General features: G+C 40.4%; 1 protein-coding gene across 2 annotated transcripts; it reads right to left on the bottom strand.

Moving 5' to 3' along the window:
• Positions 1 to 2,768: 2,768 nt before the first annotated feature.
• Positions 2,769 to 14,863, bottom strand: LOC147616880 (uncharacterized). Of its 2 annotated transcripts, none has more exons than XM_086776306.1 (7): positions 14,546 to 14,863; positions 14,357 to 14,452; positions 14,115 to 14,233; positions 13,866 to 13,981; positions 4,081 to 4,205; positions 3,893 to 3,979; positions 2,769 to 3,435 (listed from the first exon to the last, which is right to left on the bottom strand). In XM_086776306.1, exons 2-7 carry the CDS (start codon positions 14,434 to 14,436, stop codon positions 3,369 to 3,371), a joined length of 594 nt encoding a protein of 197 aa, XP_086632432.1. In that variant the 5' UTR covers positions 14,437 to 14,452; positions 14,546 to 14,863; the 3' UTR covers positions 2,769 to 3,368. The 2 variants fall into 2 exon arrangements, with proteins under 2 accessions (XP_086632432.1, XP_086632431.1); XM_086776305.1 differs by having other exon boundaries at positions 14,667 to 14,863.
• Between the last annotated feature and the right edge of the window lie 12,751 nt (positions 14,864 to 27,614).

Raw genomic sequence — 27,614 nt, 5'->3', positions numbered from 1 at the left:
TTGCTGACAATGGGCCAAGTTTTCGAGGTGATCTTTAGAGAGAGTCGATGACGAAGCTTTCTATCAAACATTGACGTTGGTCTCCTTACTATCCACAATGCAATGGGTTAGTTGAGAAGACTTATGGGATCTTGTGTGGAATTATTTCTAAGATTGTCAAGGACAAGCCTCATTGTTGGGACGAAGCTCTTCTTCAAGCATTGTGGGCTTACCGGCACAACGTATAAGGTGGCTTTGGGTTTTACTCCTTATGGATGTGATTCTTCCTATTTGAGCTAGAGGTGCCTAGCTTGCAAATAGCTCTTACTCTTGGATGGGGAGATCATAAGGCATTGACACAACTACTTCGAGTTAGAGGATGATCGAGACCATGCTTTGGAATGGTTCATTCAAGTCACTTCAATGCATATCGATTGAAGATCTATCGTCACATCCACATGAAGGCACCATGGAAGACAGTCTTGCAACAACAACAACAACACCTCGTTTTGGAGGGGCAAAATGTGTTGCTCGGGTTTTTGATGCATGTTCGGCCGAAAACGTTTTTCAAAATAACTTTTAGAAGCTTGGAAAGCTTTACTTATTTTTAACTAGAAGCTTTTTAAGAGCTAGGCACTTTTTTTGGACGGCTAAGGCTATTTAAGCCTTGTGTTTTACTTGTAAAAAGGAGAGAAGCATGGATGCGTTTATGAAGAGAAGCATGGATGTGTATACGTTGGATTTCTTCTTCCTCTATGCGCATGTGTATACGAGAGAGAGAGAGAGAGAGAGAGAGAGAGAGAGAGAGAGAGAGAGAGTAAAATCATACAAAAGACCAACGAAATCAGATTTTTCCTTTCAAGATATGAAAATAGAATACCCTAATGCAAACAAGCTTCAAAATGAAATAAAAACAACAATCTAAACTCATCCAAAACTCCAAAATCGTATGTCTTTCGGAGTGTGACGACCTAATCAACTCCATGCAATATTGGGTGATACCAATAGCTAGGAATGAATGGAATAATGGAGCTAAGCCCTAGACTAGTTCCCATTAACGATGCAAGATACGTTCAAGTCAAGAGCTTAGATACGGTGCACTAGCTCATCCGTCGTATCCTCATTTCGTTGTCACACCGAAATGCTTCTATGCTAGGGAAATGAAGGTTTCCCTTTTCTAGATGGAGAGAAAGAGATAATCTTCGCGGTGGTTCTCTCTCACAAAAGATGAAATGGGGAAGAAGCTAATGGAAGCGAGAAAACTACAATCAAACCAGCATCTATCAAGCATGCACGATTCAATAAAGCACAAGCAAGCAACAATAGAGAAGAGAAGAGCTCATAAGTATTTTATTATGAGGGAATATGCTTAGAATCGAAATTGAATTATATACAAGTGACTAGATCGGCTAAAACTTAAAAATGATCCGTCCACTATTACTAGTCTTTTAGCAAGTATGTACACGAAGTCCTTGAAGACATTAAGCTCATGATAAGGCCACTTTATATGTTCCAACAGTGTTCTACAAAAGATAGGTGCCCATTCCAATGGATTAGATAGCAAATCATCTTACAACAAGTCATGGGAGTAAAACCATGTTAACCTATGAAGTGGTTAGCACTATGGTCAAGCACCCCGAACACGCACCATCCATGTATTCTCATGAGAGAGTAGGCTAGATAGTTTAGAGATAGCTTGGATTAGATTTAGCATGTTGGCAAATAGAAGTGGAATGTTATCCCATAACGGTCACATATTGGAGTAGATAGACTATGTTCTCAGACACCCTGTTCTCACATTATGAGACCCAATATAAGTCTAGATCCATCGGAGGTGAAAATTTAGTATGTAATTTCTAGGTGAAAATTTAGTATGCCATTTCTAGTATATCTTTACTAATAGATTCTACACCACATACGATGACACCAATTATGACCATGGACTTATACGATTATCTCAAGGTGGCCGACTCGTGTATATAAATACATGGCTAGTTTCTTCTCTATAGCCATCACTGTGAGTTTATCTCCTAGTTTCTACTAGCATATAGCCTATGTCTTAATAGTTCTTGATTAGCCATCAAAACTCCCTTCCACAAGAGCACAAAGGTGTGGAGGTTGCCATCTATTGCATCACATCATTAGTACGATATTACTCTCTCTCTCTCTCTCTCTCTCTCTCTCTCTCTCTCTCTACGTTATTGTGCAATTTGAGTTTAAAGTTTGTGTTATTCAAGATTCTACTTCTTGTCAGTGTTCTCTTGTATACATCGCACATTGTGTCCTCTTACATTTTCATCATCACTAATTCTTACATAGGCATAACAAATCCGAACATAGAATTCTCATTTTAAAAACAAGAGCACCCCACATAAAAATGTTCTTTCATAATAGGCGCGTTGTATCCTCTCAGATTTTCATCATCACTAACTTCCAACATAGGCATAACAAAAGCCACCATAGAGTTCTGGTTTCAAAAACAAAAGCACACCACGTAAAAATGTTCTTCCATAATAGAATCGATAACCTAGAATAGCTTGTGTGGCAAAAACTTATCAATAAGTTATTTAGTTATACCTATAAGAAATAAGTTGAAGACAACCACGATGAGAATGGGAATGGAGGCCAAGTCATCATAACCAACTAAAAATTCTACACCATGTCATGTTCAATCAAAATGCAAGTTGAAAACCAACTTAAAAAGAAATCAAGAAAAGGTACTATCTAAAGAAGACATCGGTAATGACAATTGTTCATATAAAGTTATGTTAAAACAATTATGAAGGCTCCATGGTAAATGAGAGCTTCTACTCATCATCACATACATACAAAGATTATTTAGTTTCATTTCAAGCCTAATGCTTTTAGCTCCTGCCTCCACTTAAGACGGCTTGTATAATGTTACAAAATATCTACTAGAGCATCACTCTTAGCGCTCAAGTAGCCCTCCAAAGAAATTAAACAAAATTTTAGTGGGTGATGTGCCCCACTCACTAGTTGTTAGAAAAATTACTTGTACCATCCTGCAATTATATAAAGCATAGTGCACAAGAGAGTGCCTGCAAAGGTATGTATTTATATGTATATGTATATGTATATGTATATGTGTATGTGTATGTGTATGTGTATTTATAATGTGTATGTGTATTTATATTTATATGTACATTTTCATTTTTCCCCCATTTTTTATTTTTAAATTGTTTATTTTAGTTATATTCAGCAAATAAGTTTGTATTCATTTGTATGTGCCACTATGTGATTAAACAAAGAAAAGAAAACAAAAACAAATCACCTGAAAAAGTAAGCTGTTCAGTGCACCGCCCAAAAAGTCTGAGGAACAAGTTCACGAGGTTAGTATCAGAAACTTAACTTTTTAAAGCTAAAATGTTTTAAACCTGTGGCACAGAGTAAAGGAAGTTCAATATCTGAGGTAAAAAGATGAACAGCAGGGTTTCACTGCGCACAGAGAGAGAAAAAAAAAAACTCAAATTGCTTTAAAGAACGGATTCAAATTCAACCCCTCATCATTTCATGTGTCCCAAAAAGACAAAATTAGGCTCACAATACTGATGGAGTAGGGCTTTAATGGTAATTAGTGGCTCAATTATGGGACAATTGATAGTAATTGAGTAATAGTGAGCCTAATCCTCACTTGTATAGACAATTAGTCCAGGTGTCCTCAACTTTAAGCTCACTTTACATCCTCCACCTCTTGGGAATACCCATCAATGCGCCTAATCCTCACTTATATAGACAGTAGGTCAGAGTGGCCTTACTTTGAGGTCACTTTATAGTAGGTCATTGATTAGTAATTTACTGATTAATTTGGCCACTAATTAGCACTAGACTGACCTCATCACTATTGCCAGTCTAGTTAGTCTTTTGGGTACATAACATGCTCAAAACTCAGTACCTGAAATGCCCGAGAATCCCGACAACAGCCAACATCATGCCTGCAAAGTAAGTATACGTGCCGCCTACAAAAACGGATGAGGGATACCTACAAGTGTTGACATAGTAAGTTAAGAGGCAAGGCTAGCTAGCTTCACCCATGTTATTAGAAGATGACCATAGCATAAAAAGTTTTGTCAAGTTCCACACCAATTGTATGCAAGCAAACCAAGGGACACCCCAACCATAGGCTGTATGAGATAGATCGAGAAAGCATGCGCTTGTTGGCGGTCAGTCCCTGCCAATCCAATCTGCATTAAATTATGGACGAGCACCTGCAGATGTGAGTACAATCTTAAATTTTAGGATCTTGCGCTCAAAAGAAAATTCCCCGAATTTATCCCTTAAACAAAAACAGTCTATAATAACAATACTAGATGGCTAGAAATACAAACATTCCAAAAACAAATATAATGGTGGCACATGTTGATTATTCATAGGAATGTAAGCAGAATGCCTGCTACAACCTGCAAAGAGTTGAGGTAAATCCACGATGGTTTTATATTAAACCATATATGTGTAGACTATATGCCCTGGAGTGATGATGTTGTTGGGATTAGGGTTAGAGTTTGCAGCAATGCTCAACACACACACACACACACTCACACACAGAGTGAAGCCATCGTGGGCAAGAAAGAGGCACAATACTCTTTATGTGCGCATATAGAGGGTGTTCACACCTAGGAGACTCCAAATATCCAACAAACCCTCCTTCGGAGTGAAGGAGGTGTTGTCTGAGAGACTTTCAATAGCCATGGCAATTTTGGGCTCTAAACTGATACAAAACAACACAGTGTGCCAACACCTGAAACCTTCCTGTCAGGCTTGATATAAGAGCTTGACCACTCATGATTGTGCCTTCATCAGTCTACTCAAAACAACCCCCCTTGGCTCTCAGTAGGAATATGTGAAAAACATGAAACAAGGCTTATTAATTCTGCGGGACCGCCCGAGCAGAGAACCCACACAAAAAACAGGGAAACGAAAAATTTTGGAAGATAACAAACTTCCCCTCGTATGTTGGTGAAGAATGACCTCTTTTGGCAATGTTTCCATGCCACTGCTCCTTCCATGGCACAACAAAAACTTTGATTCAATGTAGGAGGCTTCAATTTGGAGAAGCCCAAATTTTGGATATTGCTAAGGCCTTAATTTGATGCAGAGGATTCAATTTTTACAAAAGCCTCAAATTTTAGAGAATGCAAAAATTTTATGATTTTACAGTTTTTTCAGAAAATCCCCAATTGACTGCTAACATGGATCCGCAGGTACAGAAGTCATCGGGAGAGCTGCTGCTGCCAGCGTTGGAGGTGACAGCACAAGGCCGCTATGACGTTGGGCTGAAGATGACAATGAGCAGGCAAGTACAGCCAGTCGCAGCAGAGATGAGCCAGCAGCGTATGGAGGCGGTTGTCAGCAGCAGCGGGCAACAGGGCGGCGACCACGCTCAGGGCCAGCGCACAAGCTGTGCAGATGGAGGTGGGGACGTTCAAAGGCTGGGCGACAACAAGCAGCTGGCGTAGGTCATCGTGAGATGATGGCGGCAGCAAGCAGACGTGACTGGTGCAAGCGGAGGTGGCAGCATTCAGAGTGGGGGAAGCGAATGGTCGACAATCACCAGCGACAGGCTGAAACCCTAAAAATCAAAGAAACCCTTAAAAGCATTGATACCAGTTGTAGGTTAGGGTTAGGGTTTGCACACATGCACCTAAGCCAATGTGGATGGAAGATATCCATGGTATGTGTGTGTGTGTAGAGAGAGAGAGAGAGAGAGAGAGGTGACAAAGCTCAAGAGACAGAGAGTAATGCATGACTCAATGATGGTTGATTGATTGCATCGAAGCCTTCACCAAGTACAATTCTTTTGTAGGCTAGGGAGTAGCCGTATCTTTTGACATATAGCTGGACACTGTCATATACTGGACACACACACACACACACACTAATGACACATGGCACACTTATCCTATAGCTCTCACATGCTCATAACAAGTACACATATAGAGGGTGTTCACTCCGAATATCCAACATGCATTATGCACATTTAATCACCCATAATTGCTTTCTTGTACTTCTAGGAATTATGCCTGCTATCTCAATACCCCGTGTGCACATGGCCGGAATCCTCACTAGCACCATAAGTACACGTGTACATGGTCAGAATTCACACTAGTACCATGGATATCGCTTCGTCGATATCGCTTAGAGTCCTTATGAAACCGGCCTTCAGAGACTTGACGGGCGGTGAGCACAATTTAATCACACTTAAAACTCTTGATGAACTGGAATAATAATAAACTTTGCAAAAGAAGAAGAGATGGAGCTAGAGCACTCCTGCACAAGAGACCGATAGGCCCCAAAGCATGGCGCCCCCACAGGTATTTATTTATCACTTGAAGTTGGTGTAGTCCTTGTACAACTTCTGAGAAGAGATCTCCCATTTCTCCACAGCCTCACCCAGGTTCTCCCCTTCTCCTTTGAAGGGTCTTGGCTGAGTTCTGTGAAGAGCCTTGCGAACGTCGGGGTCAAGCTCTTCTTCTTCAGAGAGAGGGTCTGGCTGACGGCCACGGTTTCCTCGCATCATGATTATGCCAAAAATGATATATTATTAAATTTTTATTTTGATATCGTCCACGAGATCCTAAGACTTAAGAGGTTTGAAAAATAATTTATTAAACAAGATAAATGATCTTATTGGAGATCTATGACATATGTCCAGTAACAGATTTTACTTCATCAATTCGTATAAACAATCACTCATACAACAGGGGATTTTTCCACAAAACATTTCTTTATTTATAGAAAGGTTGCAATATGTATATAGAGCAGCTCGGCTCTAGAAGTCAAAATCTCCTCGGGAGACGCATAAGACGATGGTACTGGGCTATAGACATGCCCTGATACAAATGTTTCCTTACTGCCAAGGGAGCTACTATCTTCTCCTTAGGAATAAAGTGACTAAGGAGTCTGTAGATTTGGCAGGAAAGTTTAAAATTTCGCCTTTTTATACAAGTTTGGGGTAAAAAGCATGGCTTTTCCCCTTTTTAAAAAAAACTATTCGAATGCTTTTCTCTTTTTTTACAAAAATTTAAAATTCGCACACGGGTCATGCTTTTTTTCTTCTTCTGCGTTTTTGGTTTCAGTGCCGCTTTCTCTCTTTCTTTTGCGTTTTTCTGCTCAGCGTCTCTCTCTCTCCTTCGTTTAGGGTTCAGTGCTGAACTGGGCGCCGCTGGACTGCGTCGCTTTCTGTTGCAGTCAGACGCCTCTACCACGTGGCAGCACCACGTCACCTCGACGTGCTGCCGGCGTTGCTGCATTGGCTGCTACCCTGCTGCCCCTGGCTGCGTTGCAAGGTTGCTACCCGGTTACCCCTGGCTGCGCTACAAGGTTGCTACCCGGCCGCCCCCTTGGTCACCCCAACACTGTCCCTTAGCTGCTTTTCATGCAGTTCCTTGGGCTGCCTCTTGGGTGGCCTTAGGGTAGCCCCTTGAGCTGCCCTTGAATGCCCAACAAAAGAGAAGAGATCTCAGCTGCTGCACCTGCAACACGGTAAGAGAAAAATACCCAAAAACATACATGCACATGTACATACATATGAGCATGCACACACATGTACTCACACACACGAAACATGTATCTGTACCCACACACGTGTACAAACTTACATATGCATATACAGAGTAAAACATGATTAGTGAATGCTAAACATGCTTAAAACATAATTGCAATGCTTAAGAAAAGAGGTAAAATACAGTCCTGTAGTATACCCCCCTCTTAAAACAAAGCAATAGTCCTCGATTGTTCAGTAAAAGGATCTGCCAAACTGAAACAGAACCTAAGAGACCAATGAGAAAACTATGTCCTGTCTACTGAAACAGAACATATGAATAACATAAATCAAGAGCATCCACCTCGTGAATAGTCATGTCTCCCTAGATGTTTTACCTGCTCCGCTCATGGCCATCCCACAAGACCCACAATCAGCAGTACATCATGAACATAAGTAAACACTGATGCATCAAGGCAAGTATATAGTACATGCATATCAAACGAAAGTTTAGAATAGGCATCCCCATTCTCTCAAAAGATCGTATATCCATGAATCAAACCATGTAACTCGTACACATATATCATAGAAGTTCCATAGACAGATATATTGTCAGTTCAGTATCTCGGGTGTGCTAATAAGACCACCAAGCGACTTCTAGATCTCATCCAAGTGAACTCTGTGACAAAGGAATTGGAGTCACCCCCCTCTTGAGTAACAAGTAGTACTCTAGAAGCCACAGCTGAACCTGTTGAAGCATTTTCTAAGGTAGACTCCAAACCAAAAGCCTCGAGGTAAAGTTTTAGTATCCTCGGTGAATCTACCAAGCCACCCTCCTCCATCCACTTTGAATCCATAGGTGAATAGTTCACAAACTTCACCAGATATCGACGTGAAACTTTTTCTGACTTTTCTTTCCTTATGTGCCAAAATCTATTCCGGTTGAAGAATCTCATCTAGTTCTTCAACTTCTGGTTGTGTCTCATCAACCTGATCTGTAGGCACTTCACCTCTAAAAGGTTTAAGAAGACTCACATGGAATGCATTATGAATCCTCCAATGATCCGGTAACTGAAGACGATAAGAAACATCACTCATCTTCTCAATCACCTGAAAAGGCCCATAGTACTGCATACTTAGTTTAGGATATAAGTGTTGTTTACCCTTCATTTTCCTGAGTCTAGCCTTCTCAAATCTCAAAAAGCACTCAATCACCCAAATCAAAAACCAATGATCGACGGTAAAGGTTTGCTGCTTTCTTTTGTTTCTCTTCAGTCCTTTGAAGAGCCAACTTGACCTTCTTGTAAGCCTCATCCATATTCTCCACAAAACGGTCTGTCTCGAAGATCTTATCTTTTGTATGCAAGATTGGACGTACTTTCTTCCCGCCTTCCACAATCTCAAAAGGTGCCTTACCTATTGAAGTGTGAATGGTGTTGTTGTAAGCAAACTCTACCAAAGGAAGATACTTTTCCCACTGCTCCTTATGATCCGAAACATAACACTTTAGAAGATCCAATATAACTAAGTTGGCAATTTCCGATTGCCCATCTGTTTGTGGATGAAAAGACGATGAGAACTTCAACAAAGTCTTCATGTTCTCGAACAATGCTCTCCAAAATAAACTCGTCATTCGAGGATCTCGGTCACTAACAATAGATGTGGGCATCCCATGGTACTTGAAGATATTTGTCAAAAATATCCTCACCATTTGCTCTGCATTAATCTTCTTCCTGACTGGAATGAAATGGGCATGCTTGCTGAAACGATCCACGATAGTCCAGATGCCATCATTCCCACTCTTTGTCCTAGGAAGATCAAAGATAAAATCCATAGCAATACTCTCCCACGGTCTATCTGGAATAGGCAAAGGATGAAGTAACCCAGGTGTCTTTTGACGGTCATACTTCACCTTTTGACAAATGATGCAATCACGAACAAAAGCATCACCATCCCTGCACATACTAGGCCAATAAAAGAATGCCTCCAAAGCTTTTACTGTAGCCTCAATACCACAATGGCCTACATAAGGCGGAGCATGGCATTCTGTCAAAACCTTTTGCCTCAACTGTGATGTGACACACAATTTCATGCATCATAAAAAATCCTTCTTTGAGAGAACAATGATCAACTCGCTCTCCTTCAGTCAAACGATCAAAAATCCGTTCAAAATCTGTATCATGAGCATACTGTTCTTGCATATCATCAAGTTCATGATGAAAGATAATAGAGACGGTGGCCACATGTGGTTTCCTAGACAAGGCATCCGCAACCACATTCTTTTTGCCATCCACACGAGTAATCTGAAAGTGAAACATGGACAGAAAGTTAGCCCATCTCATATGTTTCTCTGAGAGCTTCGTTTGAGTAAGGAAATATCGTAAAGTCTGATGATCACTCTGAACAATGCAATTAGCCCCAAGAAGGTAATGCTTCCAAGTAGAAAGAGTATAAATAACCGCAAGAAGCTCCGTCTCATATACTTCTAGATTCCTTTCTACTGGTGACAAAGTTCTACTCTCATAATAAGCAATAACATGCCCATCTTGCATAAGAACAGCTCCAATGCTATTCCCACATGCATCACGCTGTACCACAAAAGGTTTATGTAGATCTGGTAGAACCAAAACTGGACCAGTGGTAAGCTTTTCCTTAAGTTTGTTGAAGGCTTCCACTTCCTTTTCTGTCCAACGAAATTTTACATCCTTTTTGGTCAGGTGATGTAAAGGTGAAGCAATTTCTGCAAAGAATTGGATAAACCTCCTGTAATATGAACAAAGTCCTAAGAAACTCCGCACATCATGTATAGACTGCAAATCCGGCCAATTCTTTATCGCTTCAATTTTCGCTGGATCCATCCTGACGCCATCCTTAGACACTATGTGCCCAAGAAAGTGAATCTCGTGCATGAAAAATTCACTCTTCTTTCCATTGACAACTAACCTATGCTTTTTGAGTTCTTCAAACACTTTGGTCAAATGCTCTCGATGCTCCTTCTCTGAATGAGAAAACACAATCATATCATCAAAGAAGGTGTCCACAAAAGCACGGTGGGATCGGAAAATCGGATCCATCATCCTGTTGAAAGTCGCTGGAGCATTCGTAAGACCAAAAGGCATGACCAAAAACTCATAAAGTCCAAAAGTTGTCATGAAGGCTATCTTGTGCACATCTTCTGGTCTGATGCGAATTTGATGGTATCCACTCTTCAAATCAATGCGACTGAAGTAAGTTGCTCCTTGTAACCGATCCACGATATCATCAATTCGTGGTATAGGGAATCTGTTCTTGATGGTAATCTTATTCAGTGTCCTGTAATCAATGCACATCCGCCAAGAACCATCTTTCTTTTGTACCAAAAGCATTGGTGAACAATAAGGCGAAGAGCTCGGCTGAATCAACCCTTTGTCCAACAGATCACGCACTTGGCTCATAATCTCTTCTTGTTGGGCCGCACTCACCCTATAGGGTGGCTTATTCGGTGGTGAACTTCCAGGAATTAAATCAATCGCATGATCCTCAGGCCTAGCAGGCGGCAACTCCCCTGGCAAAATCTCTGAAAAACAATCTTGAAAACTTTTGAAAAATTCCATTCTTTTCTTATCCAACTTAGATAAGTTGGACTGTATTGTGTCTTGGTTCTCTTTAACATACACTAAGTAAACAGAAAGATGTTTCTTTATTAAACGAGAAATGACCGAGGCCGATACAACAGGAAGATATTCTCCTTTAAGCTTAACATCAAGAGTGTGTTCCTTATTCTTGTGAGTGAGTAATTTTCCTATTGAAAGTATCTACCACCGCTTTAACTTTATGGCACCAAGGCATACCCAACAAAACATCAGAACCCTCCAATGGCATCATGTAGAAATCATCCTCTCTATCCGTCTAAGTCTGCACACTAAGACGCAATTTCCCAATGATCGGCGTAACCTCAACCATATGTCCAAGACAAGCCAAAGTAGCCTCATGCAACACACCCATCTCTTCTGGTTAGATGCCCAACTTTGTCGCAAGCTCAAGGGTGATGAAGTTTGCACGAGCCCCAGGATCGAAAAAGATCAAAACCTCCTTATCTCGATGGCTTCCCCATGCTCTGCACAACTCTGAAGATGCGTCCCCTTGCTTTAACCCTATCAAGTCAGGTACCAGTCCAGCAGACGGTTTTTGTTTCTTTGCTTTAGGCTCTTCCTGTGAATCATCTGCATTTTTAAGTGCTCTCTTCGGACACCTATAGTACCGATGTCCCTCTTCTCCACAAGAGAAGCATTTGTTGGCAGCTATAAGTTCTTTCTTTTCTTCATTTGTTCTTTGAGGTAAGGGCTGAAATTTCCTCTTCTTGGATTGCCCCTTCTCTCGTGGTTCAATGTCTTTGTTGTCCTTTGACTCTTTGCCTCTTTTAATGCTTTCTTTGAGAAGAGACGTTGATCCTTAAATCATGACATCTAACCAGTAAGCATGGCATATCTATCTTCTCAGTGGGGTAAGACCTCCCTATCTATGGCATCCACATCAGTCATGGCTTCTAATTCTAAGTGTCGTGATAAGTTCAATGGCATAGGGTTTCATACCTAGCAAACAAAGGCCAAGGGGCATTTAATGAGAAAGAACTTATGGAGCTTAGTCAAACCACAAGTAGAAGGAGAGAGAGAAGGGGTTGTCACTAGAGCCACCACTGTTGCTTTGCAAGCAAAGGATGAACAAGCTTTAGGGATAATAATCACACCATTAGATGATAATTTTATACATTATATAGATGATGCTGACACTGCGGCTCAAGCTTGGGAAACACTTGAGAAAATTTTTGGTGCTAAATCAAAGCATTCTAAGATTAGTCTTAAAATGCAACTCTATGGGTTCACAATAGAGGCAAATGAAGGAGTGGCTTCACTCATCAATAGGTTAAAGAGTCTTATGACTCAACTTGTGTATGTCCAATCTCCTATACCTAATGAAGATGTTGTTGCCATCTTATTGAAGACTATGCCTTCAAAATTTGATCAACTTGTCACTGTGCTTAAAGAGAAGGATCCTATTCCTTCTTTAGAAAGTGTGATAACTCTTTGCAGGAAGAAGAAAAAAAAAAATCAAAGACTTCCAAGAAGATGCCTATGCGATCTCCACCAACAACAACAAGAAGAAATGTGCAACCTGTGGGAGGACTAATCACCAAACAAAGAATTGCTTCACCAACAACTCTTGTGTGCATTGTGGAAAGACAAATCATCCATCACAAAGATGCTACCTCAAGGACAAGAAGAAAGAGAAGGTCAACACTGTTGAAGAAAATCACTTTGTAGAAGTCTCCGGTATTGTTGGACCTGGAGATGATGATGATTTCTATGCTTTGTAAAAAGGTTGTCATTGTCCACTCTTGTATGGTAAAAAAGGCCTTAGTTGTTTTCTTCCCCTTGTTGTTTGTAAAGAGTACTCAAACCTTGTTATTGTATGGTTGAGACTCTAATCAAGGGGAGATGTTGTTAGGCTCAAAACTTTTACTAGAGTGTCAAGTTTGGCTTAAGGGGTGTTAGAAATATAAATCCAACTTGTCCCTTAGCCATAAAACAAGTGTGCATAGGATGACGTGTTATCCTAAGCTCAAATCAAAGTATGTAGCATCACTCCACATGTCCATCCACATGTCAAGGGGCATCCCTACACCAAAGGGGTCGTGGAGCATCTTTAGGAGAAGCATCTAGCTCATCTACATCATCAGTGATGTCATCTAGGACTGGATCCAAAGGCTATATAAAGCCCATGTAGCACTTACATTGTGAATGAAGCAATGCAGTTATTTTTTCATATTATGAATGGCTCAAACTCTTCCCACCTTGATTTCTTTCAGACTGGACTCTCCCTAGCACCTATAGCTGAGAACCTAAGCTACATGCATGACTAGTGTAACATGCTAAACGGAAGCGGGCTGATTATGTGATGCAATTAACACTTATTGATACACAAACTGAGCATGCATAGAGAAAAGGGAAGAGATTCACCTAATCTACAGTGTATAGTAACTGAATGAATGAATATTTACAGAACAATACATTTGGACTCTTGAATGTGTTGTGTTAACCTACTGATGTCCTTGCCATGAGTTCCATGTACTCTAAGGTAGCCAAGACATCGGCAATCGAAGATTAAATGGACCTTAGAGATTAGTAGGCAATATCTTTCCAACCCAAGGCATTGTCACACTTATGATTATGTGAGGTGACATAAGAATTACATGCAATAATGTTTCCCAAGTATGCACACCTCACGTCGTAAATCTGGCAATGTTTTTGTTCCAGAAAGAAAAAAGACAATTAATATGCAACAACTTGAACAGCTCCATCTACTAACCAACCAGTTTTAAAACTGCTTGCAATAGGCAGTGAATGCATACCCCACAGCAAATAATGACTGTCTGCCCAACTTCTAGGCCATTTACTCCAGCTAGTATGTTGACAGAATTGGTGCAGAACACAGCCAAAAGACCCATGTAAAACTTGTATATCCATCCTGCTCAAACACCATTGGACTCAACCAAATCATAAAACAACATTCCAGCCTCTAACAATCTCAAAAAACCCTAGCCCTTGAAACAAAGCTTGATATGGTGGTTGACCCAACAAGATTTAGTATCTATTATCACCTAGGTTTAAAATTTTGAGTCCAGTGTAGCCTTGAAGTGGCTTCGGAATGACTATTGTTGTGCCACCAGCATACGCCATTAGCAAGGGAAGAGCCGCAAATGAGGGCAGCAACAGTTTTCTATTAAAAAAGGAACTAATTAGCATGTATCTAATTTGTAAGATGGTATTCCAAAGTTGTAAAACTTAAGATATTCTTGCAGGTGTATTAGATAACATAGACAAATACAGTCATGGAACTTACACTCGCCATGGTATGTCAAGAACATCATCCATGAAGCCCAAGAAAAGCATAAAGCATATGGATGTGAGAGCAGGCAGCATTATACTGCACAAGCCACTGCATTTCAAATCACGCCATAGCCAAATCTATTAATATACCAGAAAAATCTAATACTGTATAAAACAAGCATTTGTGATAGAGAGTACTTACATGCATGCAGAGATCTACCTAGACAAATTTGATCCATTGACGGTGTCCATGGACGGGACAACCATTGAGCACAATATTAAAGCATTTGAAATGATTTTTGATATAAAAAGGGCTGGCCAACCTGAATTCAACTTGGCATATTTTTTCTATAAAAAAGGGAAGTCGGTCCTATTTCTTCAGCTCACATTTGGAGCACACAATCAAGAGAAAAACCATCTGAGGACTGATTGGAGGTGCTCAAAACAGATCTGCAGCAAGGCATTGGGCTGAGCACAAGCATCTTACAGTAGCAATAGGGTTGAGGTCAAAGATCACCTTTTTTTTTGGGGGGGGGGGAACGATAAAGTATATGTATTAACTACTGAAAGTCAGACCAACAACATACATCACACCCACAGCCGACTTTCTCACAACCTCTATTACCCCACATCCACACTATTCTACTCCTTTTTTATCTCGTTCAGAATTTTACAAAGGAAATCCCATCTATCATCTTCACATTAAAAAATGGATTGATCTCAAGAAATCTGATATCCCAGCAGTAAACAAGCTTCCATCATAACCTCAGTAGTAGCCCTGGGGAGACTGTTTTTCCAGCAGCCCTCCGTGTTTTGACCACACCTTAACAGTAGGTCTTGTGCCAACCGGGTTCGCAATAAAAGCCACGAATGTATGGTCCACTTAATTTTCCTTACGATACCATCTCTGTGTTTTGGCCACCAAATTTGGGGGGCCTTTTCTTCTCAATCCAACATCTCACCTGCAGCCAACAAGTCCACATTAGGGAGTAACCCCAAGTATGCAAGAAGCTCAGCCAATATAAAGGGGACATCATTATGAGATATTCCTCTGTAAGTTCTGAATCAGCACATCCAACTCCACATACCAGATTTTATTTACATTACAGATAGACCAGCACATGCAAATACATTTATACATCAGCTCAAAATCCTGCAATCCTGTGCAAGTAGTCTTCAAAAACACACTATCATTTCTGTTGGTCCAAATTTCCCATAAGGTGCAAGCTCTAACAATGTAAAAAACCAATCCACTGCATTCATCATTAATTGCCCATTTTCCAAGAAACCAATCTTCCCAAAAAATTTGCATATTTAATCCCTTCTGTATCCACCTCGTCATTCTACCCCAAGTGCTCCTTAGGGCAGGGCAGTCCCAAAACAGATGCTTACCACTTTCCAGAGAAGACCTACATCTAGGGTATGCACCACTAGCCATGTTTCTTTTCTGCAGCTTACACCCAATAGGAATAGCCCACATACAAACCTTCCAATAGGAATAGCCCACATACAAACCTACAAACCTTCCACACAAAAAAACCTAGAATTTTCTGGGCATCTGAGAGTTCCATATCACATGCCATCTCTTTTTCCAGCTTGCCACACTCCACTTTACTTTCCATATTTTATTACTGTACATAGCATTAGCATCTCCCTTCCTCATAAGAGCATAAATGTATTTAGTTTTACCATCCTTCAGTTTGACCCCATTGGACCATGCCCAATCCTTGATCCAAACTGAAATATCTGTGGTTGTGGAACATAACTCACTCTGCAGTAGCTCCAACACCTCGGTCCTACATAATCAAGTCTATCTCTTTTTTGGTTAACTGAAACTCCAAGAATAATATATTTAACTCTTTCCATCCAGCAGCATTACTGTCCCAACAGTCAGCTAGGTGTCTAATACCTTTGTTATTAAGGCACTTAACCACCTCAATATCCAATGTTGCAAAAGAGGAGGGACAAACTTGTGAGTCCACCATAACCCAAGTGACAACATGGAATTCCAAGATACTCTCCCTCCACCATCCCAAACCATAAGGTTCAGATTCTCTTTCCAGCTATTGCAAAGCATTTTATAGAAATCAGAGCATGTAATTTTCAGAGGAACAGCTGAAAACAATTTATCTATCCAAGTTAAGTTCCCCCATTTCCCTTTGGCCAAGACCTCAGTCACAGTTCCACCATCTCCCTTATCATCAATGACCAAGTGGAGGATTGAGAGAGCATCCTAGGTAACATCAAACTCCTCCTAGCTTCACGATGGGTGGACAGATGTATGATACCAATGTCACCTTCATTTTTGGGCACTGCCAATTTCTCCCAAGCCAACCATGCAGGAACTCTTTTCTTACCGACATCATTTCTCCATAAGAAATCCCTGATAGGACCAATTATCTCCTTTTAGTGACACTTCCCAAATTTAAGCACTGGACTTAGAAACATAACATAGGCATTCAACACTGAGTTACATAAATCAATTCTGATATGAAAGGGTACTCTCAAACCTTCCCACTTCTTTAATTTCTCAACAAACCTGTTTAAGGCCCACATGACCAGTTGTTTGTTGGTAAACCCACCCCAAAGGGAACTCCAACCAGCCTCACAATGTGACCCTTTTGAACTACCTCACATCCCCATCTTTGGAGATCAAAATCATTATCCTCTGTCAAGCTTATGATCCTAGACTTTAGAATATTGCATTTAGACCTTGAGGCATCAACAAAATCCTAAACAATATTTAAGGCCATTCTCACATTGCTATTCTCGGCTCTTAAAAATAAAAGAGAATCATCAGCAAAGCACTGAATGACCAGTTGCTCACTATGTTTGAGTTTTAAGCCTGTAATCTTGCCTTCCCTATAGGCCAGCTCAAGTGATAGGATCAAAGGAAGCAATAGCAAACAGTAGAGGGGCTAAAGGGCACCCCTGTTTAACTGACCTGTTGATTTCAAAGCCTCCTACTATTCTTCCTCTAAGAAGTACATGAAAGACCAGTGTATCCTACCTATCATATATGCTTTCTCAAGATCTAATTGCATCATGATACATTTCTGCTAGGTTTTAATGGCCACATCTCTACCCAATAAAGCAGCAAAGATGTTGTCATATATGGATCTGCTTTTAATAAAGCCATGTTGTTTTTTTGAAATGATCTCTTGCAAGACAGGGGTAATTCTGATAGAAGCACCTTAGCTGAAATTTTATACATCACAGTCAGTAAGGCAATAGGCTCCAATGCCCAAACCTGTTGCAAGCAATCTGTTTGGGAATAAGTTTCACCAATCCTTCTTTTGAAGACTTTGTCCCAATGACCAAGTTTGAAAGCTTTCTTACAAATGTCAGTCACACCACCTCTTTTAAAGAGTGCCAAAAGGTAATAAAGAACTTAGTTGAAAGACCATCCCACCCGGGTGCCTTCTCCCTACCCAACTTTAGTAGAGCACACCAACACTCATCCATCTCAATATCCCTTTCTATCCTCATCTAAAATGCACCCCCCATCCCTCTGTCACTTTTATTCTTGGAAAGTTTTAAAAACTTATTGTTAGGTTTCTTTTTATTTGCTGAAGAGGCACTTTTTGGTCCAATATTCATGTTCTCTAAAGCATTTATCTTCCACCATTTTGATATTAGCTTGACACTTAAAGTACATCTCAGTGTCACCAGAATCTAGCCCAACAGTTTGGCTTTTCAACAACAACTCTTCTAGAAGAGCAGACCATTTTTTTTCTCACCTCTCCTTTCCTCACCTCTCAGTTTACCCACAGCCCTAATGACACCTTACATCTCATTGGCAAACTGTTTCCAAGAGCCCTCAGTTCCCCTTCTCCTTTTTAAGTTATTGATGGCTACTTCAGTATATTCCACAAAGAGAGGATCTTTCAAAAGTAAATTATTGGCTCTCAATTTCCTAGTGGGATAATGAGATAAGTCCATACCAAACCTCACAATAAGACCAACCCCACATTAAAGGGAGATGGTCAGATAAAGTAGAGCTATAGTCCACAGTCACCCTCAAAGTGTGAGGCACCCAAGCAACCTGTTGACTAAAGAAAACTCTATCAATTCTTGATGAGAAAGAAAGCTATTAAGAATAAAATATGTATGCCTTGGCTTATCTCTCCAATCCCCAAGATACCAGCTATCTTAAGTCCCAGGCCCCTTCTAAGATCTTCCCACTTCCCTTTTTCCTTCCCTAATAATATAGTGCTACCACCACATCTGTCCACCACTCTTTCTACCATATTGAAGTCTCCTAACAGAACACAAGGTACTTGAACATTTACCCCAGCAATCCAATCCCACATGCAGCTCCTAGCCTTGTGATTGTGAGCCCCGTAGATATTAATGATCCATATTTTCTCACCATTAACAATGATCTCTACTATCAAAATCCTTCCCTCTGGATGATTAGCTATAATGATAGGACAAAGATCCCTCTTAGCAAGTCTCATAACCCCACTAAAACCTCACTTGATGCCACCATTAAGTATATCCCATTCCCCAAAGCAATTCATCCTCGAAATGTTACCAGAAAGGTTATGTTCTTGGACAGCTAAGACAGATAAATCCCAAGACTTCACTAGATCCCAAAAAATGCTAAATTTATTTTTCTCTTTAATCCCTTTCACATTTCAGGTACCTCCTTTTAGATCTTTAAGATTCATCATGATAATGGAGTTTCCAATACCATTTCCACTTCCACACAATCCTTGTGACTACTCTAAGCCAGATTAACCTCCTTTGTAGCTTCACTAAGAGCTTTATCAGGGCATTGATCTATCAACAAGAAGTTATCTCTCTCAAGAAGTGGACTAAAGGGGTTAGAAAAAATAATAGAATTCTGATTCTCCCCTCTCCCACTCCTACTCTCATAGCTTCTACTATTCATAGCTTTCCTAGCTTCAGCTTTACTTTGCCTTACATTGGCTCTAGACTTGACTTTATCCCAACCTCTTTCCTTCTCATCCTCCCCGGAATCTATCATCACTTCCTTCCCCTTAGGATCAACTTTCTAAGACTACAACAGACCCTTCTCCTTATCAATACCTCCCCTATACTCCTCTTTAAGTTCCTCTCGAGGTTAACAATCTTTTGCAATATGTCCAAAAGCCCCACACTTGAAGCAAGCTCCAGAGAATGCACCAAAATAACATTAGTGAGAGCATTTCCTCTAGATGTTTATGTATCTTTTTACATAGTTTTATAATACCTAGGGGATGATATAACGTTGATTTAGATATTGGTGCATATCATAAACCTCAACTCACCCATGGCTAATTATCCATTGGTAATTACAAGCAACAACCTCATAGTTGGCTGGTGTGGATATTGGTGCATGTCATAAACCTCAACCCACCCATGGCTAATTATCCACTAGTAACTGTGAGCTAAAACGTCATAGTTTACTAGTGTGGATGGCATGTCATTTAGCATGAATAGGTCAAGTTTGTCGATAGTGTCATCCCAGAATGACAGAATGTTGTAACACTTGACACCAACTACAAAGGTTGAGCACTATGGGGTGTAATTGGAAAAAGAAGATGTCAGTTGGGTTAGTAAGAATTACATCACCCCTTAATATTCCCATTACCAGTGTAGGGTCAGCGTCTCTCTCTATATTCTAATGTATAAAGGTTAGATCTCCTAAACTAAGGTCTTCTATTAGATTAATTTCATATTGAAGAAGAGAGAGTGTTAGTGTAGACAAAAATAAAGTAATAGTTTAAGGAGGGGCCCAAGGAGTCATCAGCAAAGAGCCTATCTCTGAAGTATGCTCGATGAGTTGACGTAGCTGGTCTCAGTTTAGTCACTCCTTTGAGGGAGTTATTGGATGTTGAGCCTTCATTCCAGTTCCTGGATTCTAGAGTCCTTGTCGTTGAGGAGTGTGGATATTTTCGCCTTCTTATGTGCATCCTGAGCAACTACTAGCTCTATGTATCTCCTTTTGGCTTCTTCTTTGGCACTTTTGTGGGTGGTGGCTTGAGCTTTAGCCTCCTCTAGTTGTTGTAGGTGATCCTTTTCCAAGGTTTGGTTGCTATGGAGTTGTTGGTTTACATGCTCGAGAACTTGTTGGTAGCTTACTAGCACCTAATCCATTTCCTTTGTCTTGGAACTTATAGCCTCATTGAGGTCTCTTAGCTTTTTTGCATGTGCTCCTTTTCCAAGGTTTGGTTGCTATGGAGTTATTGGTTTATATGCTCGAGAACTTGTTGGTAGCTTACTAGCACCTAATCCATTTCCTTTGTCTTGGCACTTATAGCCTCATTGAGGTCTCTTAGCTTTTTTGCATGTGCTTTGTTTAGTTGTTCTCATTCTGTTTGGAGGCTAGTCACCTTTTTTCCAAGGTTGTTCAATTTCTTCCTTGAGCTCATTAATTTGGCCAGTGTACCCCTCTTGTTTAACTTGGAATGTGGCGTGTGTGTCCCTTAATCGTTGTGTGTGTTGTTGCACCTCCTTCTCTTTGGTGTGTGCCACTTCCTTCTAAAGATGTTCCTTTGCTTGATATAATTGAGCTTTGAGCTCCTCATTCTCCTTGGTTTTTTTGACTATTGTCTTGCTCAATATCCAAGTGTGCCCTTCCATGGTTGTCAGACTTGTTTCTTGTTCTTTGACAGTTTGTAAACTTTTACTGATAACTTCCTTGTGTGTGGTGTTGGCTACAGCTAATTGGTCTTTGAGAGCTTACACTTAGTCTATTTTGTCTTTGATCTACTTCCATAATTCTACATGTTTGTCATGCAGTAAATGAGTGGGAGGTGACATCACCACACTCTTTGTTCTTGTGTCCATATAGATGAGCTAGTAGAGGTTGAGCCGTCTTCTTCATGAAACTGGAGTTGTAGCATCTTGTCAGGACTTCCATGCTCTCTTCGAGGAATGTACTTACATCCCTGGGTATATCCACATAGTCTAAGAAGGACCTTGTGCCGTGGATGTTTTTAGAATCCGGTCTTCTTCTCTTTTGCTGGGGCTGGGGCTTTCTTCATTCCTTTTGCACTTGTTAGCTTCTTGTTCTTGTTCCTCCCAAGTAGCTTCTGGATGTGTTGATGTGGCTTCCTTGTCCTCCTTTCCTACATCCACTTGTGGCAATTGTCGATCCTCTTGTTCTTGGGGCGCACCTATTTAAGTTGAGGTGGGAAGATCCAATAGTATTGGATCATGTAGAGGTGATAGGTTTTTGAAAACTAAAGTGGCTGGGCTAGAAGGGAGTGTTGGGAGTACTGATTCTGGAACTTATGTTGCCAAGGGTAACTTTTCTGTGAAGCTTATGCTCTCAATTCCCAATTTTGGGTCAAGGGTGGTGGTTACCTTCAATGGTGCTTACTATTCTCCTAGAGCCACCTGATATGATGCAATATCCTTTGTGACCTCTTCCTCTGGGTGCTTGGTTTCCACTTCCAATTGTTGTACACTACCTCTCATCTTTTTTGGGTTTTGTGGGTTCTTACCCTTGACTCCTTTGGCTATTTTCTTTAGAAGCTCTTTGGTATCTTTAAGGACAGCTTGTCCTTGTTGCAGGTCTGCTATGAGGTGTGTAGGATCCTCCATGACCCCCTATTGCAGATCAACTTTTGATATATCCTATTCTTGAGGGCCTTGGGGTATTGGGATGTTGTCGGCATGGCTAAGTATCTTAGTTATGAGGTAAGGGTTGCACACCTTTGACTGGTGGGACTTGAGGTAGTGTTCCATTTCTTTGTGGGTGGATAAACCAAGCCCAATCCTCTTCCTTCTCCTCATGTACCTTTTCTATTCTGTGAAGAGGTATTCAATTGTACCTGTACCTGCATGATCATTGACATGGTTTGGTAGGCTTTTTCATCCACCTCTTCCCCTGATGTTATTATATTCAACACAATTGAAATTGTATGAAATTTTCTTTAACATGGCTTCCATTGGCATCTGATCGATGAGACGAAGATGTGATGGAATGGAAGGTGGTAGTTTAAGTGCCTCTCGTATCATGGTTTTAGTGATGTGTACATGTTCTGTGGATCCAGCTAGATTTGTGATCGTCCTCTGTTTGGTATTCTTGTCGTAATATTTGAGAAACTTTGCACATACTGTGATTGATTAAATGTGCGGGGGAGTATCTCTGTCATCTTGCCCAACCCCACCTTTTCCAGCTTATACTAGACATCTATGTCTTCCAAGATCTTTAGGCACTCCAGGCTATGGTATTGGAAAAGAATCTTGTCCTGATCTGTTTGGATGTCCTCCTGTAGCATGGTGCTTTTCAGATCTTTGCCATAAGGGCCCAGATATGTGAGTTTGGTGTCTTTTAAATCTTTGGCATAAGGGACCTGATATGCGAGTTTGGTTCCTTGTGGTATTGGAAGAGAATCTTGCCCCGATCTGTTCAGATGTCCTCATGTAGCATGGTGCCTTTCAAATCTTTGGCATAAGGACCTAGATATGTGAGTTTGGTGCCCCATTGTCCTCTCCTCTTTTTTGCGGCCGGTGATCCTGTGGCACTAGCTTGAGTTACGGCTGGCTGGGGTCCCTTTTGGGTTAGAGTCTTCAGTTGTAACCATTTGTAATATTAGCAAGAGATCATCAGCCCCCGTTGACTGCTGGTAGGAGCTCTTGGTGCATGATGGAAAGAGTGTCAATATGGTGACTAACATAGATATGTTGTGTTGGTGAATTAGAAGATATGCATGAATTAGTAGTTAGTTCGTGAACTAGGAGAATGCAGTTCACGTCATGAAATTGTTATTCCATGAAACTATTAATGCATGAAATAGTGATTCCATGAAACAACAGAATGATGTTCACGGTGCGAATTGTTAAAGTCTGGAAGTGTTAAACTGTGAAATAGCAGAATGTTGTTCTCGGCATGAACTATCATTGGTGTGAAGGAGTTATTTCGTGAAACTATCAATGTGTGAAGTAGTTAAGCTGTGAGACAGTAGAATGCTATTCACGGAATGAACTGTCAGTTTGTTATTGAGTTATTCCGTGAAACAGTAGAATGTTGTTCACGTCGTGAACTATTAGTGCATGAAAGAGTTATTCCGTGAAACAACAGAATGATGTTATGAAAGTTTGTGATGGTTGCAAGTTAGTGTTTTTTTTAAATCAACAACTTATAATCAGTAAACAATTGCATGAAAAGACGGTTCATAAAAGGGCAGGTGGGGGACTTGATGCCGTGAAATAGTAGACTGTTGTTTCACATTGTGTAACTTCGTATGCATATATTAAGTGAAATCAAAGTATCATGTTAGACTATCAAGGGGGAGATCAAAAAAGAAAAAAAGGAAAAGAAAGATTCAAATACAAACATTGTAGCAATGAAAAACACATTGTGCAGGCAGTATCGAGCTTTTTCAATGAAAATCGAATTGAAGCATACATAAGGAGAGTGTAGAGCTCCTACCTAAGAAAGGAATGTGGCAAAGTGAGGATGGTGGAGCACAAATGATGATCACAATCATAGTGCAAAGAAGAAGATCATCGACGAACAAAATTACGATAAGCAAAAGTGAACGAAAGAGGAAAGGCAACGTATTTATGCTCTAGCCCATTGGCCCAATAGCCTTGTCTTAATTGGGCATGCCATGTGGCCAGAGATGATTCGTTATTGGAACTTTTTTGACCGTTTCACGACGTGAAATGGCGTGAAGCATTTCACGACGTGAAATAATCCAAAGTGTTTCACAAAGTGAAATGGCTTGAAGTTTGTGAACTTGTGTTTCATGTGCATATGGGTTCACTTTATTGTCAAGAACTTGGTTCTACTTGATATTTTTTTGGGGTGATGTTGGGGGTGTTGCACTCCCTTATTTACTTGGGTGACTAGCTTTCTTCCTCCAGACCAATTTTGGTGCTGTCTTGACACTTGAAATACTTGGGCTTTGATTTTGCTTATGCCTATGGTTTTCTTATGTTCTTTTGGAGGTAAATGCTGCACTAGATCTTGTGTTGTCCTTTGGTACCCATACTTTTTTTGTCGTTCCTTGATAGCAGCCCTATGCTGCTAGTAAGTCTTTCCTTACCCACCTGTTTTGAATGCCAAGTGGTGTTCGGGCGTACTTGGGTTATTACTTTCTCTCCCTAGTTTGATTCTCTTGGCCCTTGTAGGGAGCTTTGTTTCTCTGCCGCCCTGACACCCATGAGGTTTTATCATTATCATAGTATTCTTGGGCGGCTTGAAGTTGGGATTTGGGAACCCATCGTTGTCTTACTGGATAAATATAGTGCTTTTGTTGTGGTCCTCTTGAGTGGTGATGCTGGTTTGAGGCGGACGCTTTTTCTGTGGATTCTTCTCTTTTTCTTGGCATTGGTGGCTCCAAGTTGTATACTTTCCCTTATTCAAGGGACTCCATAATGGGATCATCATGGTGTCATTGCCATCGTTGAGCTGTAATGTCCGTCTTTCCCATTGGATATTATAGTTGCTGGCGCAAATCCTAGATCGTCCTAGAATCATCTCCTCTTCCATTGTTCTTATAGATTTAATAAATACCTTCCCAACCAAGGGATTATTTCTAATGGAGATATTAACATTTAAAAATCCCATTGTTTGTGTAACTGATAGATGCACACTCTGCAAACTTGTGCATTAGTTGCCTCTAGATTGGGTTTATTTAGAGATACCCATGTTTCATAGGAAATCAAGTTATGACTTATCCTGTATCAATGCAATACTCTTTGTTTGACTACCCTTTGTAGATACATGTACACTGAGGCATGTAGGCTCAATATCCATGTCATGCTCTTCAAGCAAGGTGAGTGAAGCCATGTTTCTATATAGTGTTCTCCCTTGGAGTCTCTGGTTTTTTTTTTGGCTTCCCTTGCCTTGGCTTCCTCTTGAACTTGTCTAGTTTTTTTCCTTTGCTAGCTCTTTCTTTTGTTTCAGCAATGCTCTTGTGCGAGCATTTCCTAGGTCAGGGGTCCATAATATTTTTTCAGCTTACTTCTGTTAATATACCCCTCCATTTCTATCCCATCGATGGTTTCGATTCGGACTAACCCTTGAGGGGAAATCTTGGACAGTAGTCTAAAAGGTCTTAACCCTCTGTATTTTGATTTCTTTTTCTTGGCACTTCCAACACCATACATGAGGACAAAGGTCCCCCTTTTCTAGCTCTTTGTGTTTTAGGTTATGGTCAAACCAATGTTTTCTATGTAGTTTCTTGATCATAAGCCCATGCTATGTAATAAGCCGAGTTTCATCAAGTTTTTCTAAGTCAATCAACCTCTCGGCTAACACATTTTCTATAAGCCTTTCTTGTACCAGAATACGTAGTCTTGGAACTAACAATTCCATAGGCATTACTACATTAATGCCATAAGTTAGACGAAAGAAAGTGTATCATGTCGCTACCTTATGACATATGATAGGCCCATAGTGCTACACTTAGCTTGTGTTCTCAATCCATTTGATTGGATTCTAAGGTCTTGGTCAAGATAGCACATAAAATCTTGTTAGTGCTCTCAGCTTGGCCATTTACTTGTGGATAATAAGGTGCTGATTTTCAATGGATTACAAGGAATCCCGTGAGTAACTATTCAATCACCTCATTGAAATGTGAACCCCGGTCACTAACTAATTCTAATGGGCAGCCAAATGTGGAAATGATCTGTTCATACAAGAACTTGGCCGTAGTTCGAGCATTAGCTTTTTTAGAGGCTCTCGCCTCTTCCCACTTGGTGAAATAATCCGTGTCCACGATCACATAACAATCTTGTGAATAGATGTGCTGCTAAACTAATGGGTCCAACAAAATCAATACCCCATTTCTCAAAGGGTTGTCTCACAATTACTGGGTTAAGTGGCATTATGTCCTTCTATTGCGAAAAAGAAATTTCTCACCGTAACCGTAAAGTCGAATTCTAGGAGTAAAAGCAGCCATCGTGTGATCCTCCCAATGATGCATGGCTTGTTCACTAGATATAATAAGGCCTGATGATCAACAAAGAATATAAACTTGTCAACAAGTAATGTTTGTATTTCTTAACAGCATAAACCATTGCCAACCCTTCACGCTCAGTTGTGGTGTAGTTTATTTCGACATCTAGTTGTCGACGACGATTGGCAAAGCAAACTGGGTAATCCACTTTTTATTTCCCAAGTTGTGCTAATATGCATCCCATAGAAAAATTGAATGCATCAATGTGTACATGGAATACGAGATTCCAGTTGGGTGGTCTCAAAATTGGTGCACCAGCTAGTGCTTTCTTCAATTTGTCATATGCTTCTTGGCATTCTTCAGTGCATTCAAAGACGATGAGTAGTCTATACAATGGCTTGGAAATTTCAGCATAGAATATGATGAATCATCGATAATACCCAACGTGTCCCATAAACTGTTGCACACCCTTGTAGTTTGTTGGTGGGAGTAATTCCAAGATCAACTTCACTTTACCCTCATCAGTGGAAATACCATTCTTAGACACAATGTGCCCTAAGATAACATCATTTTTGACACAAAATTAACACTTTAAAGGGTTTAAGGATATGCAATATCATCAGCGCCTCTCAAACACCTTCGTTAAGCAAGCTAGATGTTCAGTCCATCGTGAGTGTACACAAAGATCACTCTTGCAAGCACACACACACACACTCACAAAACCCCAAAAGAGAACACATAAGGTCAGAGGCTGAAAATCTTCTTCTTCTTCACACAACACTCAACACACCATATACAAAGATAAGAGTACACACAATATGAAAAGGTACTCAACCAAATACATACTAGGGTTCTCTATAGTGTAAACCCAACTAAATGAGCTGGCGCTATAACTATGCTAGCTCAATGGCTGTCACACACCCTGTCATCCCACTGGCTGCATATCACCCATGATCTCACCAACCATGCTAGTGGTGTAAGTGTGGGGCCTATCCCCCAGGCGGGTCATTAGTGTCCATTGCCTCACTAGATGAGCTTGATATCTCAACAATAAGGGAAGAGAAAAGAAAGAGAAAAGGAAAAAAGAGATTATTTCTAATTAGCTCTTAATGAAAATAGCCAAGCAATCAAGAGGAAATGGAACAAATGAGGAGCACTTTGATGGTTTTTGAATGAATTTTCAAGAAATCTAACTCTTTCACTAATTTTGACAAAAAGAAAATATTTTCAATTCACATGAAAATCATGTTTTTCATGCAATAAGGAGGCTTGTTCTCATATGCTAGCTACCCACAAAAGAGAGAAAAAAATTGCAATCCCAAGTACACTAATAATGACAAATTCACTCAAAAAATCATGTACTTATTACAATAATTAGGCTTTCTCTCATATGCTAGCTACCCA

This window comes from Cibotium barometz, chromosome 37 (assembly GCF_041138505.1).
Source record: "Cibotium barometz isolate CiBa-2024 chromosome 37, ASM4113850v1, whole genome shotgun sequence".
Lineage (NCBI taxonomy): Eukaryota > Viridiplantae > Streptophyta > Polypodiopsida > Cyatheales > Cibotiaceae > Cibotium > Cibotium barometz.
Note: the sequence above shows the minus strand (reverse complement) of the source record. Positions and strands in the feature narration are given on the sequence as shown.

What these genes read in the sequence shown, in the direction of transcription:
- LOC147616880 (XM_086776306.1), bottom strand. Translation starts at nt 14,436, where the DNA reads ATGCTGCCTGCTCTCACATCCATATGCTTTATGCTTTTCTTGGGCTTC. An exon ending in ACTCAAAATTTTAAACCTAG is followed by an intron (nt 13,982 to 14,114) that starts GTGATAATAGAT and finishes GTGTTTGAGCAG; the next exon opens with GATGGATATACAAGTTTTAC. An exon ending in GGTTTGCTTGCATACAATTG is followed by an intron (nt 3,980 to 4,080) that starts GTGTGGAACTTG and finishes CAACACTTGTAG; the next exon opens with GTATCCCTCATCCGTTTTTG.